The sequence below is a fragment of the Thalassophryne amazonica genome, chromosome 17 (assembly GCF_902500255.1).
Source record: "Thalassophryne amazonica chromosome 17, fThaAma1.1, whole genome shotgun sequence".
NCBI lineage: Eukaryota > Metazoa > Chordata > Actinopteri > Batrachoidiformes > Batrachoididae > Thalassophryne > Thalassophryne amazonica.
Genome location: NC_047119.1, coordinates 34,231,493 through 34,251,169, shown reverse-complemented (window position 1 = coordinate 34,251,169; position 19,677 = coordinate 34,231,493). Strand labels below are relative to the sequence as shown.

Below are 19,677 nucleotides of genomic sequence, written 5' to 3'. Positions count from 1 at the left end.
TTGTGTAAAGGATCTCACTACGTGGGCTCAGGAACACTTCAGAAAACCATTGTCAGTTAACACAGTTTGTCGCTACATCTACAAGTGCAAGTTAAAACTCTATCATGCAAAGCGAAAACCATACATCAACAATATCCAGAAACGCCGCTGCCTTCTCTGGGCCCGAGCTCATTTGAAATGGACGCAAAGTGGAAAAGTGTGCTGTGGTCTGATGAGTCCACATTTCAAATTGTTTTTGGAAATCATGGACATTGTGTCCTCTGGACAAAACAGGAAAAAGACCATCCAGATTGTTACCAGCGCAAAGTTCAAAAGCCAGCATCTGTGATGATATCAATGCTGAAAGGTACATCCAGGTTTTGTAGCAACACATGCTGCCATCCAAGCAACGTCTTTTTCAGGGACGCCCCTGTTTGTTTCAGCAAGACAATGCCAAGCCACATTCTGCACGTGTTACAACAGCGTGGCTTCATAGTAAAAGAGTGCAGGTACTAGACTGGCCTGCCTGCAGTCCAGACCTGTCACCCATTGAAAATGTGTGGCGCATTATGAAGCACAAAATATGACAACAGAGACCCCGGACTGTTGAACAACTGAAGTCGTACATCAAGCAAGAATGAGAAAGAATTCGACCTACAAAGCTTCAACAGTTACTGACTATGTTTACATGCATCCAATAACCCTTTCATAACCGGAATATTAGCAATAACCCGGTTGCGCACAGCCATGTAAACACCTACAAAAATCCGAAATAGGGTCATATTCCAGTTTTTAAAAACTGGAATAAGACCCCTGGGTTACTCCTTTTGTAACCTGAATATCAGGTCATATAAACACGCATCAGGATATCCCCATAGAAAGGAACATTATTTTGTGTTCTGCGCATGTCCTATCCGCAAGGAATCTTGGTCTTTTGAGTACAGCAACTACTTGTATGCGGCGCGCGCAACCCACCGGACACCACAGAAGCAGAGGTAAACAGCGCATTGTGTTCTGCGTCCTTATCAAGCGGGCCGGTCGCGGCACCGGTTGGCATCACCACGATTGCTCTCACTGCTTCCGATGCGCTTACTGAGTCTGCGGGCTCGGTAAACGCCGCAGCGGGCCACTCACACACACCCCCCCGCTGTGCAGAGCTGCGCCAACTCTGGCAACAGGTCCAGAGACTACGCTCGCTGTTTTGCTGCAGAGCGCTCCGGCATTTGCGGAAAAATCCACAGCACCACAGGGTCTCGGTATACCGCAGCCGCAGAGTGCCGTGGCCATGACTTGGATTCTTTGTGGGTCCCACATCCGTACCCCCGGAGGCAGTGAGCAAAGGGCGAGCACGCGCATTGTGTTCTGCATGTGTCTGTTTATAATCTTCTCGCCCAGAAGAAAAAAAAGAGTGTTTACACAGGAGAGATATCAGGTGTGGCACAAACCAGAGGGACACAAATGCAAGCTCGCAAGACTGATAAAGTTCAAATGGTTTAATAACAGGCAAGGGTTCGGTACACGGGTGGTCCAGCAGCAATGCAAAGGTAGCAAAAGGACAAGAGGCTGAGATGTGGTACAAAAAAACAGGCACAGGTCAAAAAACACAGTGTAAGAGCTATCAGAGGCAAGGCAATGTCAAGGTCAAAAACAAGGCAGAGTCAAAATACTTACAGACAAGAACAAAGCAAGGAATTGGGCTGGAAGGTGTACAGAGACAACGATCTGGCAGTGAGCTGTGAGACTGAGGGCTTAAATAACTGGTGGTGTAATCAGTTAAACAAAATGCAGGTGTCAGTGAAAGTTCTGGAAGGGGCGTGACCGGGGAAGACAAAGATTGTGCACAGTGCAAGAAAGTGAAGGCAGGAAAACACAGAGTGGAGTGATGAAAGAGACAAAGATACGTGAGCAGGTGCAAGAGTGGAAGTGGTAGAAAACACAGAACAAAAAGAGTCATAGTCACAGACGAGGACACAAGAGCGGGTGTAGGGGCAAACAAAGAAGATGAGGCAAAAACAGAAACCATGGACAGATTAAAATACAACTATAACCAGGACAGAGCATGAACATGAGAACTGAAAACAAAACTGGACATAACTGAAATCACAAAAGAGAAGAGCCAAAATAAACTACTGATAAACAGAGAATAAACAAACCTGATGACTACAGAATAATGCAATTAATGAAACAAGATAACTGATAAACAGAAATTGCAATACATAACAAATGGAACATAATCAGATAAGAAACACTGCCGATAAATAATAACAAAACCCTGTGACTAAAGCATAATATAATAAATGTGATAAACAATGAAACTAAGACTAAAGCAACTAAGGGACCAAGAGTGAAAGCAAATAATAAACAATAAAGCAAAACAAAATATGTGGCAAAGAAAAGATACACAGAGAATAAATGAAACAAAAGCAAACATAACATGAACATGACAATGATAATAAGACATGGCATAGAGGCTCAGAACATGGAAAAAAGGTCCAAAATCATAACAGCTGGCCGCAAAAGGGCCAGACCATGACAAGAGAAAAGTGAGAAAATGTTAATGCCTGTTTGAGAAAAGTGTATAAAGTGTGTAGTGAGGAGTTTTACATGAAGCAGGATTACCCGAAGCAGGATTTGCACAAACACCAGATCAAATCAAGCACCGGTGGAAGACGTGCATCGCTGTTTAGATGGGGATATTCCAAATGATACCAATGACCATGTATACAGGAGTAACTCTGTCTGTTTAAGCATGTAAACGGGTTATTCCTAATGATTCAGAAACCAGAATACTGACCTTAACCCGAATATTAACGGCATGTAAACGTACTCAGTGTCTTCCCAAACGCTTATTGAGTGTTGTTAGAAAGAAAGGTGATGTAACACAGTGGTAAACATACCACTGTCCCAGCTTTTTTGAAATGTGTTGCAGGCATCCATTTCAAAATGAGCAAATATTTGTACAAAAACAATAAAGTTTATCAGTTTGAACATTAAATATCTTGTCTTTGTGGTGTATTCAAATGAATATAGGTTGAAGAGGATTTGCAAATCATTTTATTCTTTTTTTTTTTTTTTACATTTTACACAACATCCCAACTTCATTGGAATTGGGGTTGTATGTCAAATCACATCAAATTATCTAAACGTGTATTTTTCACTGTCCACCTGTGTTGTACTCGTGTTTAACATCTCTGTGAGTGAGCAGCATTTGAACTCATGGATATGTTTGTGAATCCTACACAGCAGGGTGACATCTACATTATTTAGATCCTCTGCATCAATACTTGATTGTCAGAGATCGTTTTACTCTTGGGCGCTGCAACATGCACGCACTATACTGTACATATGCTCCCTGTCTCTATTCATACAGGTTCTCTGTCGTCTGTCTTCTTGGTGACCTTTTGCTGTGTGAACATGCTCTATTCTTTACCTGTTAATTGCGCCATGTTTGGTCCTTTGATTAGCAAATCGAAGCATTATTCTCACAAACAGTCATATAATTTTCCAGCTATTTGACCTGAGAGAAAACTCATTATGCCAACCATAAATCACTGATGTGATTCATAAAAAAGCGCTTGTAGTCCATAACTGTCTAAAGGGCATCAATCTGCCATCATGTCTTTTCATTCCCAACAAACAGGAGCAACGGCTTTGCAAACTTCATGACTTACTTGTGAATGTTTAAAGGCATGCATGTTTTTTAAATAATAAATGTCATAAAATCTGTTTAATACCACCTGGCATTCACTGAGACGGGGTCCACAACCTGGACCATGAGAGCGGTTTGACCAGACTACGGAACCACCCTGGATCCTGAATGGTGACCACCTCAGCGGGTCCGACCTGCCTCAGATAATCAATCAGATGCCTGTAACTTTGGAATTTAAAGATGATGTAAATGTTAATTACATGTTGTTTCAGTAAAGGAGACATAAAAGAGGGATAGGCTTATCTTAGTTCATCATCCCACCCCCACAGGAAAGTATAATCAGGACGCTTCAGATCAGCTGACTGGGCAGAACGATCAGGTTTAGGGAACAAGATCTACCTGCTTTCATCCGCAGAAACCAGGACCATGTCTTTGTTTCCCTCTCTGTGTGTGTGTGTGTGTGTGTGTGTGTGTGTGTGTGTGTGTGTGTGTGTGTGTGTGTGTGTGTGTGTGTGTGTGTGTGTGTGTGTGTGTGTGTGTGTGTGTGTGTGTTCACGACCAACACACAGACCTCCTCATGGTTTTTCTTGAGGAAATAAAGTTCTTCTTTCAGGCTGTCCAGATCTCCTCTCAGCGTGGCGATAACCTGCTCGTGGTCGGTTTTGGCCTTTTTCAGAGCAACACAATCTCTCTCCACAGACTGACACATCACCAGCTCAGTCTCCCACCTTCAAACAGCAGGCCAAATATTAGAGCCAAAACACATATATTACGATGAGGCTCGGAGGTGTAGCTCTGAATATTCCTCTGGAGACACATTACATCACTCATGTTTTTCCATAAACTGGCCAAAGAATAACTATGGAGGAAAGGTTAATATGAAACATAAAACTCAGATACATGTACAGAGGGGAAACTGGCACATACCTGTACATTACACTCAAAAAACTAATGCATTGGATGAACTCAATTCAATTATGAGCAGGACTTCCATCTAATAAACATATGTTGCCCCAACTCAAATAAATATCATTCCTGCAAGATACTTTAATTTAGTTGGGACTACACATATTTGGATTCCATCTAATAAATATATGTAGCCCCAACTCAAATAAAACACATCACTGCAAGAAAATGTAATTTAATTTAGTTGGGACTACATATATTAGATGGAAATCCTGGACATAATTGAATTAAGTTCATCCAAAGAGCCATTTTTTGAGTGTACTGTGCAAAAACCAAGCAAAAAAAAAAGAAGCTATCGAAGAATCCAAAATATAAACCGCTTATGTATGTGTGTATGGCTCTGTGTCTCTGTATGCGTGAAGCTTTCTGTGTGCGTAAGCCGCCACCTCACTTAACAGAAAAACTGCAGCACATACTTCTTACGCATGAGCCCTTATGTCAGTTAGCCACACAAGTGTATTACAGATATTTGTAATAAAATGCTCAGACAGGAGTTATTCAGTCATGCTAACATTAGCTGTTAGCATTGCTATCTCAACTCAACACAATGCTTTATTCAAAACACAAAAGACAGTCCATAACACAAACAAATATATATATATGTCAGCTATGTAAAAGATGGCACCATTTTCAACACACATGAATGAACAAATCTATCATGAATCACTGCTTTGAGACGCTCACCTTTGTCCCTTCATTGACCACAGTCTGAAAATAAACTTTAACACATAAATTAGAGGTGCACACTGCCACCAAGTGTATCGGAGATTATAGAATCATGACATGAATTATTCAAAGTCAATACAACACAGAACATGAAACAATAAAATGAAAAATCTAATCATCAAAATGTACAATAAATATCTTGACACTGTTTTGAAACAGCATACGTTTGTGGACAGATTGATGGGCTGATTCCAGTGGTGTGTTTCTAGTTATTCTTTTTTTTTTTGGGGGGGGGGGGGGATATTGTTGTTTGTTACATTAAGATACAACTTTTAATACCTTCAGTCATCACTTTGTGATATCTCAATTATTGTGCAGCATTAACTTCGGAAGAGCCAGATAGTTATTAAGAATTTGAACAAAGCTGTATGATGTCATAAAAGACACTGGTTCACCTCCCAATGGAGGAAATCAAACAAAATGCAACTGTTAGGTCACTACCTTGTCCACTTACTGTAACCGCTAATCACTCACTTGATTCTGAAGTCATCAGCAGCCAGCTTAGCGTTATCAATCTCCAACATGAGACGAGCATTTTCCAGAGTCATCTTCCTCGCCTGTGAAATATTAACATGACTTCAAATGTGACCACATACTGACGTCATTCCAGATGATACACACAGGTCCATTTCGGTTAAAGATGATGTTGGACTTAAATAATAATAACTGTCACTTTATTCATCCCAGTAGGGAAATTCCACTTTTAATTTCCTCTCCTAAGTCATCCTTGTTATCACTAGGAGTGATGGTACAAGCTATGAGGCGTACTTCCAGTAAAAACAGGGAGTCATTTACAGCTGCCTCAGACATAATAACCTCAAAAACCACATTCCAGCGTTGTAAGTACATCTAAAGCCTGTCCTTATGTTAGGAAGCAGAATCATTAACCTGATCCACAGCTTGTTTGCTACAAGTTAACCTTAACGACCAAGTGGAATTAAAAGCTAACCAAAAAGTTTGCTTCGATAGCCGCTAATCTCCTAACTGAAATGATTTTAGGGTTTTTCCAAACGTTTGGCTATTTAACTTCATTCAAAAATGTTTAGCTGACTTAAAGTCAGCATAACTAAATTAAGCGGACAGTAATTAGTGCGCTAACAATTCTCAGAGTTATCTCAGAAGGTAATCCGCTAGTGGAAAAGTTAGCTTTGCCGATTAGCTGCTATTTACTGTGTCAACTACCATTACAAATGAGCCATCAGGAGACAGGTACGCATCCAGATTTGTGTAAATGTGATGTTCTTCATCATGTTTTAGATACGCAACACTCCAAGTTATATATCTGGCTTGTTAGCATGTTAGCTGTTGCGCTGAGGTTCTGTGGATGCGTGTTCCGACATGCTCACCTCTTGCTCAACAGCATGAGCTTGGGCCATCATGGAACCAAGGTCGTGACCTTTGGGAATGCGTTCCAGCATCAACTGCTTGATCTGCTTTTCCAGGTCTGCATTGGAGCTCTCCAGTGAACGCACCTAAAAAAAACAAAAACAACAAATAAAGCGACACAGTTAAATTCAGACATATTACAGTATAAAGTATTTGTTGCATGGCATGACTATTCATAATGCAGCAGACCTTGTCTAGATAGCTGGCCAGGCGGCTGTTGAGACTCTGCATAGCTTCCTTCTCATTGGTGCTGAAGCCCTGCAGCCCGTTCACCTGGAGGCTGATTGGCCCGTTGAAATCCTGGCTGACGGAAGCTGAACGTGCCAGCGGGGTGGCTGCGGCGAAAGAGACGGATGCCCGTGAACGAGAGAGTCCTGTGTCCCTCAGGGAGAAGCTGGAGAAGGACGGCTGGCGGGCCACAGAGTAATTCCTCAACGACATCGCAGAAGTCATGATGGACGGCTGTGAGAGCAGGAGGAGAGAAAAGCGAAGAAGAGGTCGTGTTAAACACCATTTATGGAAGCTTAAGTCCCGGTCACGCGGCACTAACGAAGGACAACGAAGCCCAAACGACACAAGAAACTTTCGTTGACTGTCGAAGGCATCGTTTAACCTTCATCCAGCTTCATTCCTGCGTCAGAATTTTTAAACTGTGGAAAAATTTCAACAAATACTTTCAATTCAATTTATTAATTTATATAGCGCCAACTAACGAAAAAGTCGCCCCAAGGCGCTTCACACAATTCATAACAACACAAAATAATTTAAAATCAAAATTAGAATCAAGAAAAGCACAATAAAAAGATAAAACACAATAGAATAAAAAGAAATTACAAAGCAAACACAAAAACAATTTAGATTAATGATAAGACAGTCTAAAAAAATGGGTTTTCAGTCTTGATTTAAAAGTCTCCACCATGTCAGACTGCCGATTAACAGCAGGTAGATCGTTCAAAATAGTCGGACCATAGTAGGAGAAGGCTCCATACCCCACAGACTTCTTGTTCACCCTCGGAACACACAGAAGCCCTGCACCCTGCGAATGCAAGGGCCGCGCAGGTACATAGGGCTTAACCAAGTCCGCCAGGTAGGAAGGTGCCAGTCCGTGAACAATTTTATAAACCAACAATAAGACTTTAAAATCCGATCTGGCAGAAACCGGTAGCCAATGAAGGGATGACAGAATGGGTGTAATGTGGTCAAACCTTCTACTTTTTGTCAAAAGAACAACAACTTCAATTCTTCAGTATTTCATTTTGCTTTCATTCTTGATGGTTTCTTATCGTTTGCTCAGTGTTCATAACATTAGCGTTTTGTCTGACTTTCAGCCAGCGTATTGAACAAAGGTTGACGATATTTGAACAAATCAATGAGTAAAGCTTCGATGAGCTGAACGAAACATCCTTGTATTGTTAATGAATCGTCCATATTTAGGACGAAGAAACAGCGTTTTCATACAGAATTAATAGCGTTAAGAATGTTTTATCAACTACTTTAACTATTTGCACAAGTTTCAACCATTTGTGCCTGGCTTGCGTGGGCGTGTCTTTGGGAGTAGCCTTCATCTGACACGGACGTGTCACCTGCAAGTACTGTAGACCTGAGGGCAAGGGTGGCTGCACTCGGTTTTAAGCCCACTTTTGTTCACGTCATCATGAATGTTTCGTTTTGATTTCGTTTAAAGCGTCAACATTTACTTTGTTTTGCTTTTCGTTTTAAGTTCTGTTTGAGTTCGTTTGACTCGCAGGCTTTTCAGTGATGGGAAAAGTGCAGGATCTTTCATCCACCCTTTCTCAATGATTTTTAACTTTTTATCCTTTGTCCACCTTTCGCCGTGCGACCAGGGCGCGAGGTTTGGTCAATAACTTTTTTGGTAAATAACAAAGAGCCTGTTTCAGTGCTTGTTGCCTCAATTAGAAAGGAGCTGCTGCTGGCCACGCCTCCGCTCTTCCTCTCTCTCCCAAAAGTCACGTGGGCGTGCCAAGAGAACTCATTGGGTGTGTCTTCCAGTAGGCAGCAATTCAAATATGCAAATCTATGACATATATGTCAAAGAAGTCTAAACGCGGCATTTCAAACTAAAACTTCTCTTATAGTGGCAGAGCATCCATATGAAAGAAAACATGCAGACTTAGTCTGTTTAACATGCAACTCCAACCACATTTAATCATAAAACATGTGGGGGGGCAGATTTTGGACATCAAGACCCTTTTAAATCGTGTTAATAGTGATGGGATGGATGCAGGATATGATGATAGCAATGCAGTTCCATTTCTCTAAAAAAAACTGAAGAATGGAACATTTAGATTAAAAAGCTACATATTCTGAACTTTTGCAGTAATTTAAAGCTGTTGCCAAATTAGATCAGACTGTAGAGCAGCTCTTTTACACTCCTTAAACCACAAATTTGTCTGCTCCAGCAGTTTAATGTAAGCGCAGGCTTTTATTCAGCAATACTACAAATCATAAAAGAAGTCTTTAAGTGAGTACACACAGTGGCCATTCAGATTAAACATCTGCATGGAAGCTATTAGCAATTTTATGGTCACAAATACTTCAGCCTGTCTGTCCAAGTATTCAAAACCAACTTCAGCTCAACAGTGTAAAAATCAAAATGTAAATGAGTACAGCTCAACTCTGGGTTAACACCTCACCAGGGCTGAGGACACTCTCATGCACGCTATTACAATGATAATGATGTGCATTTTCTATTCAACAAGAAACTAATTCACAAAAACAAGCCAGACAAGAAGTGGTTCCATGGCTGCAAATGACAGCTGCATTTCAAAAGGTTTTAACCTCAAGGACTAAACATTTCCAGTTACATTTTATTTATTTAACACTTTAAATTCTCCAATTGACAGTTATGCTCCAAGCTATGTTGTTGTTAATAATAATAAATGCAAAATTTAAAAAAAGACAAATAACTGTAATTGGTCTGTCAGTCTTTGTGGAGTATCTTTGTGATCTCACAAAGCTGTTTGGTGACAAAGAAGAAAACAAAGACAAAAGATAAGGTTTAAATGCAGATCCAGATGTGTCTGAAAATTTAAACAGCTCTTCCTTTTTCCACCAGTGACTTTACCGCAAAATTTCATCAAAATCTAATCAAGCTATCCTGAGAGGAGGGGCAATTATGTAATCTCAGTTCCTGACTCAGTCGAGGGTCCAGCAGGGCTCCCACAGTTGAAAAACCTGGAGGATCAGGTTTGTCCAGTTGAGAACCTATGTAGAACTGCCAAAATCCGAAACTCCCAATGTAAAAGATTAACGGGAACCTTAATCTAGGCTTGACCAGTTGAAAAGCTAACAGGACCTAAAGAAGCGCAAGCTTGACTCTTCTAATTGTGGTGCTGAACGAGCAAGACCTTCATTGCAGCATAATTCAGGCTCATCCATTTGAGAAAATATTGAAATATATAAAACCACAAACTTTGCTCTGCAAACTGTGGTAATTAATTGACACAACTTCAGGCCTACCTGTTTGAAACTGATGAAACCTTGAACCCAGACTCCCTCAACTCAGAAACTAGCAGTAACTGACAAGTCAGGCTCAAAACATTTTGGCTGTCCCAGTTGAAAAACTGACACAAATCTAAATCTAGGCTCCCCCAGTTGAACTTACAAACCAGAAACTTGACTTTTGTAATTATGGATCTGAATTTTCAGATCCTCAGCTTCCCCGCAGGTGTGAAACTGGCAGGAGCCATAATCTCAAGATCAAACATTTTGGCTCTCCCAGTTGAGAAACCGGTAGGAACCTTAATGGTAAATGGACTGCATTTATATAGTTACACTATAAACACAAACAAGTTAGCAGAACTCAAAAATACTGAGGTAATCAGTTGGCACAAAATTTTTGAGTTCACAAAATTAAAAGCCAATTGTTGTTGAAACTTAAAAGTTTTGATTATATGCTACTTGTACCTCATGATTACAATTAAATTAAAGTGTTTGATAATTAAAAGTATGACCCTTCGGCTGCTCCCTTGTTTTTCTCTCTGTCACCACAGCAGGTCCAAGGTGGATCTCCATGTTGATTTGGCACAAGTTTTACACTGAATGCTCTTCCTGACACAAACTCCTCATTACACAGACAAATATGGCAGGGGTGATGTTTGAACCGAGAACCTTCTGCAGTGAAATCAAGTGCAGTGGGCCACCACCCCTGCTAAAGGGTTCAGTAAGTCAACTCAAATATTTTCATATATAATTACTTAATTCTTTTAAGTTGTGCTTAAGTTATACTTTGACATTTTTCTTACTTAATGTCAATCAAAAATTCTGAGTTTAATTTACTCAAAAAGCAGAACTGTGTTACACAAACTTGAAATATTTAAGTAGAACATTTTCTTAAAACTTTGAGTTTACACTACTTAATCATTTTAATTAATTTGAACATTCGGGTTTTACTGTGTGCTTTTCCATTTATAGCAGAAGCTCAAAGTGCTTTACAATGATGCCTCACATGCACACAGACACACTCACACACTGATGTCAGGGTGCTGCCATGCAAGGCGCTCACTACACACTGGGAGCAACTAGGGGTATTAAGGACCTCATCCAAGGAGGATCTTCTGGTCTAAAGCCCAATGCTTAACCACTAGACCATCACCTCCCCTATAAAACTGGCAACTTGCTTCTGACGGATTGTTTGTTGCTGTGACACCACTCTGAACTTCACACGGTTGTATACGCTTCTTTTATTTCTGTTTAGCACTCTTCTGGTTATTAATTGTATCTACAAGGTCTGTTAGAAAAGTAACAGACCTTTTTATTTTTTGCAAACACTATATGGATTTGAATCATGTGTTATTGCATCAGCCAAGCTTGAACCTTCGTGCGCATGCGTGCGTTTTTTCACGCCTGTCGGTTGCGTCATTCGCCTGTGAGCACGCCTTGTGGGAGGAGTGGTCCAGCCCTCTCCGCGGATTTTCATTGTCAGGAAATTGGCTGATCTACTGCCACTTTGCTTCATAAAAATTTTTTCAGAAAGTGTGAGAGACAGCCAGGTGGAAACCATTTGGAAAATTGAGATGGCTTTCGGTGAAGATCTTATGGGGATCACACAGATTAAGGACAATTACAACTGAATTAAAGACGACCCACAGCGGCTGAGGGCATGCCGCACACCAAGCGGCGATCGACAGGTTCAAACGACCATATCATTTCCAAAGTGAACGCTTTGTTGATCCGGGACGTCGTCTGACTACCAGAGAAATGGCAAGACAGCTGGACATAGCACTTTTTCGGCACATTCCACTGTTACAGGAGTTTTTGTAACGGAAAGAGGAGCGGAGAAATTCGCCACGGAGCCGCTCAAGGTGCGGGACAAAAGCACCTCCGTGTTTGTCTCACAGAACATGCCCTAACATGCCCAGCTCTTGCACCATTCAGAAGATTCAGATGGCTTTCGGTGGCTTTTCAGTCGTGTGACTATCCGAGAAATTGTGGACGAGCTGGACATGCCACAACATGTCCTGTGAGGCTTCATCACGGCGTTGCTTTTTGTTCTGTGCCCTGCGCCTTCATCCCGACGCGCGAATTCCTCCGCACGTCTTTTCATGACAAAAAACTCCTGTAACAGTGGAATGTGCCGTTCATTTCTAAAGTAAACGCTGTGTTGATCCGGGACGTCGTCTGACTACCACAGAAATGGCAGAAGAGTTTGACATCAGCACTTTTTCGGCATGAAAAGATGTGCGGAGGACTTCGCACGTCGGGACGGAGGCGTAGGGCACAGAACAAAAAGCAACGCCGTGATGAAGCCTCACAGGACATGTTGTGGCATGTCCAGCTCGTCCACAATTTCTTGGATAGTCACACGACTGAAAAGCCACCGAAAGCCATCTGAATCTTCCGAATGGTGCAAGAGCTGGGCATGTTAGGGCATGTCCTGTGAGACCAACACGAAGGTGCTTTTGTCAGGTCATTTGAGCCTGTCGATCGCCGCTCGGTGCGCGGCGCGCCCTCAGCCGCTGTGGGCCGTCTTTAATCCAGTTGTAATTGTCCTTAATCTGTGTGATCCCCATAAGATCTTCACCAAAAGCCATCTGAATTTTCCAAATGGTTTCCACCTGGCTGTCTCTCACACTTTCTGAAAAAATTTTGATAAAGTAAAGTGGCAGTCGATCAGCCAATTTCCTGACAATGAAAATCCGCCGAGGCGGCTGGACCACTCCTCCCACAAGGCGTGCTCACAGGCGAATGACGCAACCGACAGGCATGAAAAAACTCACGCATGCGCACGAAGGTTCAAGCTTAGCTAATGCAATCACACATGATTCAAATCCATATAGTTTTTGCAAAAAATAAAAAGGTCCGTTACTTTTCTAACAGACCTCGTACTCTGAACATTATTTAACAACAGCCCTGTTATGAATCACTAACAGTTAGCATTCGCTAGCGGTTAGCTAGGTCGACACCTCCCCTCGCCGTTGTTACTTTTTATAGCTGTTTCTTTTCTACCCGTTTAATACTTCTGTTCATTTTTTAGTTGAACTGCTGTGAATTTTAAGTAATTTTTACTCCTGTGTAAAATCTTAGGAGCGGCTAGCATTTACGCTAGCAGTTAGCTTGCATTAGCTATTTCTGACCCATCTCATCATTTTTTCAGTTCATTTTTTACACTCCTGTTAGTTAACTGTTTAGTGTATTTTATAGCTGCTGCTTTTTTTTAACCTGTTTAATACTTCTGTTAGTTTTTCAGTGTAACTGCTGTGAATTTTAAGTAATTTATCTGCGTCTGTGTGCGCCTTAGGAGTGGTTAGCTTATCCATTATTGTTTAGCTCCTGTTTGCTTGGCTACATTTTTGAATTTCTTAGTGCACAAAGTACACTACTTATTATACTTGACACCCTCCGTAAATCCTGCGTGATGTTGGAAGATAGGGTGGCTCTCTTAGAGAGCCGTGTCCGTAAGGTAGAGCAGCTTCTTAGCGCAGTGGAGTTAGATGTTACGGGCACTCCAGATGAGGTTAGTGTTGGGCCAGCTAGCGAGCCCATTAGCATCAGCTTAGACACACCGGCTGTGGAGGATGGCTTTCGGACTGTGGCTAGGCGGAGGAAGCCCCGTAGGGCTTGGTGCCCGGTTGTGGCACCAGATCACACTCGCCAGTGCGAACTGTGAATTGGTTCTCCCCCTTGGATTTGCCAGATGTGAATTCTCGGAGCCCATGAGTGACTTCCACTCCTGTCTCCAGGCCGAAACACCGGACTTTAGTGATAGGGGATTCTATCACCCGCAAAGTCAGGTTACAGACGCCGGCTGACGTTAAATATATTCCTGGGGCCAGAGCTCCTGACATTGCATCTCATCTTAGGGTGCTGATGCTGCAGAAGGGAAGACAGATGAAAGAACGTGACATGAGATATAGTCACATAGTTATTCACGTTGGCACCAATGATATCAGGATGAAGTACTCAGAGGTCACAAAAATGGACATAGAGAGGACTTGTGACCTTGCCAGAGAGATGTGTCGGCATCGATTAATAGTCTCTGGTCCCCTCCCCTCCCGGGGTACTGATGAGGCGTTTAGCAGGCTGACATCATTAAACAGGTGGCTGGGGCAGTTTTGTAGACAGCAAGGCTTTAGCTTTATTGATAACTGGCCTTCGTTTCGGGGCCACCATGACTTGCTGATGCCGGACAGCCTCCACCCTACTGGGGAAGGCACTGCCATCTTGTCTGCTCTACAGGGAGGGTAACATTAGGAATCTACAGCAGGCCACGGAGCAGGTGATTAGAGACCCTGAAGGCTTATGACAAATGTGGTTGTGGAATCCATTAGCTTAGCGGAACATTTAGTGCAGAAAATCCACTATGGTGATAGTGCAGTTTATTTGCCAGGGAGGGAATTTCAACAAGTTGAGACTGTGGCCTGCTTCTGTAGTCGTGTCCATAAAAATCATAGAGGGATATGCTTTCCAAACTTATCAGAATCAGAATCAGAATTTCTTTATTGTCCCGTAAAGGGACAATATAGTAACGGATAACCATTACTATATTGGATGATGTTGAAATTGAGGATGGCCCAGTGGTTGTTCCAGCAATAGCAAAGATTTCATGTCTGCTACCTACAACGCGCGTGGAATGTCTTAAACCCAAACCTACTTCTCGGCATCTTATATATGCTACTCTGGAACCACCCCTAAACCAAACAGTTCAACTGTCAACCCCACTGAGGTCCTTAGACTGGGTCTCATTAACATAAGATCACTGTCCTCAAAATCATCGTTGATCAATAATCTAATTATTGATCATCACTTAGATATGATTGGGCTATGTGAAACCTGGCTTAAACCTACAGCTGTCCTCCCCTTAAATGAGGCCTGCCCACCAGCATATACATTTGCTCTTATTTATAAATCTAGGTTTAGCTTATGAGCTGTTGGGGGTTACAAATATCACTCATTTGAGCATCTGATTCTCCGCTCTGCTCAGGATATTACACATTGCCAAGGTCAGAAGAATAAAAATCAGTCGTATTACTTTGTCACTGTATATAGGCCTCCTGGCCCATATTCTGAATTCTTAGATGAATTTGGTGCATTCATCTCTAACTTGTCAACTAGTGTAGATAACATTCTGATCATTGGTGACGTTAACATTCATATAAATAAGCCTTCTGATCCCCTCTGCAAATCATTTATGGAAATTGTGGATGCATTAGGATTTCGGCAATGCATTCGGGATTCGACGCACATTAGTGGAAATACCCTGGATCTGGTTCTCGCATGTGGTATTGCTGTCACAAATATTGACATCATGCCTCTTACATCAGTGGTGTCTGATGTAAGAGGCACTTATTAAGTTTACAGTTTCTCTGCCGTGTTTAGTGGAACAACAACCTTATATATCTTTACGGCGATGCATCAACTCCTGAACTAAGACTGAACTTGAAGCTAGACTGCCTGATGTCTTAGTTTCACATTTGACAAACACCCAGTCAGTAGACAGACTTGTGGATATTTTAAACTCAGTGCTTAAAACTACACTTGACATGATTGCACCACCTGTGTTAAAACAGCGCTCCCCCAAATCACAGTCACCTTGGTTCAGTGATTATCTGCGTGAGCTCAAGCATAAAGCAAGAGGTCTAGAACGGAAATGGCGTCATTCAAAATTGGAAGTATTTCACCTTGCGTGGCGTGATGCTATCTTAGACTATAAGCATGCATTATTGGCTACAAAGCGGACTTACTACTCTGATTTGATCAACAAAAACAAGCATAACTCAAAGTTCTTGTTTGACACAGTGGAAACACTTTTGCATGGACAACCACCTGTAGTTCACTTTCCTTTTACAGAACAAGATTTCCTGGATTACTTTGGGAAGAAAATAGAAGACATCAGGTTAAACATATCCCGGCATGCCTTAATCCAGCCACTACACCCTGCTATTGATGTGGTGCCACTACTGAGGTATTACCTAGATTTACAGAATTTGACAGTATCTCACTAGGCATGCTGACAAAACTCGTAATGTCAACAAAAAGCACAACCTGTTTATTTGATCCTATACCAACAAAACTGGTTAAGGACCTGTGGCCCACTCTTGGGCCGACTGTGCTGGAAATTATTAATCTTTCTTTAACTTCTGGATCTGTTCCTAAATGTTTCAAATCTGCAGTGATTAAACCATTACTTAAGAAACGTAATGTTGACCCTAGTGTATTGACAAACTATCGGCCGATATCAAATCTATCATTTTTCTCTAAAATTCTGGAAAAAGTGGTGTCACGGCAGCTCATAGACTATCTTACTGAGAATAATCTCTTTGAGCCACTGCAGTCTGCTTTTAGAAAATATCATTCCACAGAGACGGCTCTCACTAAAGTGGTGAATGATCTTCTGCTTACAATGGATTCGGACACCACTACGGTTCTGTTGCTGTTAGATCTCAGTGCTGCATTTGATACATTGGATCATCATATTCTACTTGATAGGCTGGAAAATCATTTTGGGATTACTTGGGAGTACCCTTGCATGGCTGACGTCATACTTGACCAGTCGTGCTCACTGTGTTTTGTACAGTAACACTACCTCTAACCTTAGTGACATGAAATTTGGGGTTCCACAGGGGTCTGTCTTAGGCGCCCTGCTTTTCTCCCTTTATATAGCACCACTTGGGCACATATTGCGGCATTTTGGGATTACCTTTCACTGCTATGCAGATGACACTCAGTTATATATGCCGATAACTGCTGGTAATCTCGTTCACATAAAATCCTTAGAAGATTGCCTTGCAGCAGTGAGAAGTTGGGATGTCTAGAAACTTCCTACTTTTAAACTCTGATAAGACTGAAATGATGGTTCTTGGTCCAGTGAGACATCGGCATCAATTTGACCAGTTAACGCTCAGCCTCGGCTCGTGTGTCATACATCACACTGACAAAGTGAGGAACCTTGGGGTAATTTTTGATCCTTCATTGTCCTTTGGCCTCCACATTAGAAATATTACTAGGACTGCTTTCTTCCACCTGCGAAATATAGCGAAGATTCGTCCCATACTGTCTATGGCTGATGCTGAGACCCTGATCCATGCATTTATCTCTTCTAGATTGGACTACTGCAATGTTCTATTTTCTGGTTTACCACAGTCTAGCATTAGGGGTCTCCAATTGGTTCAAAATGCTGCAGCCAGACTTTTGACACAAAGCAGAAAATTCGACCACATTACACCCACTTTAGCATCCCTTCACTGGCTTCCTGTCCCAGTGAGATCAGATTTTAAGGTTCTGCTACTAACCTATAAAATTATTCATGGACTGGCACCCTCCTACCTAGCTGACCTAATTAAACCTTACGTACCGGCCCGGGCTTTACGTTCTCAAGGTGTAGGACTACTTTGTGTCCCTAAGGTGAATAAGAAGTCTGCAGGTCACAGAGCTTTCTCTTATCATGCCCCTGTTCTGTGGAATGATCTCCCTGCGTCAATAAAACAGTCAGATTCTGTGGAGACTTTCAAGTCCAGACTTAAGATGCACTTATTTTCCCTTTCATATGGCTAGCATACTGGTACAGTTTTGTTTTACGCTTTTTACTCTTTTAATTCATTTATTAGCAATTGGAGCGGGCTGTGGCCTGAACTTTACCTAAATTCTGGGTCTTTTAGTGAAGTTTAGGGCTAGTGGCTGGCGATCACCTTAGTATTTCTCTGTTTTTCTTGTTGTTTAATGCTGACAAATTATACAGTATTTCTTGTCTTTATGATGCCTGATTCTGTTTTTTCTCTCTGTTTAAGGTGCAGCTCCATCCAGAGATGGGAGTTGTGCTCGTGTTGGCGATCCTCCTGTCCTGTGCACCAATTGCATTTCTTGTATATTCGTCCGTGAATTGTTCTGTGAATTGTTCTGTAATTTATGTTTTGTAGCATGGCCCAAGCAGAGGGTCACCCCTTTTGAGTCTGGTCTGCTTGAGGTTTCTTCCTCAGAGGGCATTTTTCCTTACCACTGTTGCTCTGGGGGTTGGTAATGTTAGACCTTACCTGTGTGAAGCGCTTTGAGGCAACTCTGTTGTGATTTGTCGCTATATAAATGAAAATAAATTGAAATTGAATTGAAATATAAAAGGACCTATAACACCTCAAACCTTGGTCTTAATTGTGGTCCTGAAACTGCAAGTCCATGGGTTCCCCCAGTTGGTAAACTGTGAGGAAATTAAATCCATACCACCCCAGTTGATAAACTGACAAGATCTATAAAACCATAAAGTAAGCAGAACCTCAGGAATCCACCAGTTGAGACACTGATAGCAGCTGTAAATTCAAGCTCAAAACATTTCAGCTCCCAGAGTTGAGAAACTGTCAGGACCTGTATAAAACCACAAATACAACCCTTAATTGTGGTGCTGGACTTGCAGGACCTCAGGTTCCCCCACGTGAGAAACTGGCAGGTGCTGAAATCTCAGGATCAAAACATTTTGACTCCCCCAGTAGATAAACTGCCAAAAATCCACTCACCAATAAAATAATGTGTGTCCTTCTAAAAATCCACTCACCAATAAAATAATGTGTGTCCTTCTAAAAATCCACTCACCAATAAAATAATGTGTGTCCTTCTATCAGTTTCTATTTGAATAATGTTTTCAGTGATGTTTTGTACAATTGCTGCTTTTTGGCGTCTTTAACAGGTGTCCTCCTTGTTTTGACCTCACAACAACAGGTGTCACTTTCCACAGCCTCAGTTGCGAGAAAACTGTGAGACGTCTGGATGTTAAACACAGTAATACAGGGCAGCTTTGTGTGCGAGCGTGCATGTGCTTCTCAGCAGCGTTTCAGCCATCAAGAGGACTTCTGTCTCTGTCACTTGATCCTTGCTACACTGTTCCCACAACAAAGTACAAAGGAGTCAGCAGGAGACAGACCGTCCTTGTTCCGATGAAAGATAGTGCTTGGGAAAATGACCAGGAAAATATTCAGATTAAAGTCCGGTGTCACAAGAGAAGCATTGTAAATGCAAGAAATGTATTTTTCAATATTTTTTCCAAAAGGAATCTGACTGATAGGTTTGTTGAAAATGTTACATTTCTATCTTTTTGAATAAAAGTCAATAAAAATATGTCTCACTCAATTAAAGTAGTAATCATCCTAATAATCTCAGTAATCCATCAAATAAAACTATAACAATTGAAAATAACTAAATCAGCGATATTGAGAAAGGAAAGGAACATCCTACTCACCTGGATTGTCTTCAGATGGAGGCAAACTGAGATTCAGAGGAATGCAGGAGGTACTGTCCTGTCAGTGCAGCAGGCGTACCTTTATACAGGTTGTGGGAGGAGCTAAATGAAGGTGTGTTTTCTAAGTAATGGAGGTGCAGCATCTTGTAATAATGTGGCATGATGTGTTGAAATAGTGAACTGCCTGTGCCATGCACAGTTTGTAGCTGTGCAATTTCTGTTTGTGTCATTGATAATAATAAAATAATTCAAACTGAGCATGACACATACACACCCTGTGCTGATTGTA

The 19,677-nt window shown here is 41.7% G+C and overlaps 1 protein-coding gene across 2 annotated transcripts in view; it reads right to left on the bottom strand.

Annotated features, from left to right (window-relative positions):
• si:ch211-243g18.2 (uncharacterized protein LOC559906 homolog) overlaps positions 1 to 19,447 on the bottom strand; it is a 30,860-nt gene extending 11,413 nt beyond the window's left edge. For both annotated transcript variants that reach the window (XR_004566034.1, XM_034192326.1), the window contains exons 1-5: positions 19,389 to 19,447; positions 6,896 to 7,168; positions 6,667 to 6,792; positions 5,795 to 5,877; positions 4,200 to 4,356 (exon numbers count right to left, since the gene is read on the bottom strand). Coding sequence is in view for 1 of the 2 variants with exons in the window: in XM_034192326.1 (XP_034048217.1) it covers positions 4,200 to 4,356; positions 5,795 to 5,877; positions 6,667 to 6,792; positions 6,896 to 7,159 (630 nt within the window). In the remaining variant the exon portion in view is untranslated. The remainder of the gene's footprint in view (positions 1 to 4,199; positions 4,357 to 5,794; positions 5,878 to 6,666; positions 6,793 to 6,895; positions 7,169 to 19,388) is intronic.
• Positions 19,448 to 19,677: the final 230 nt, after the last annotated feature.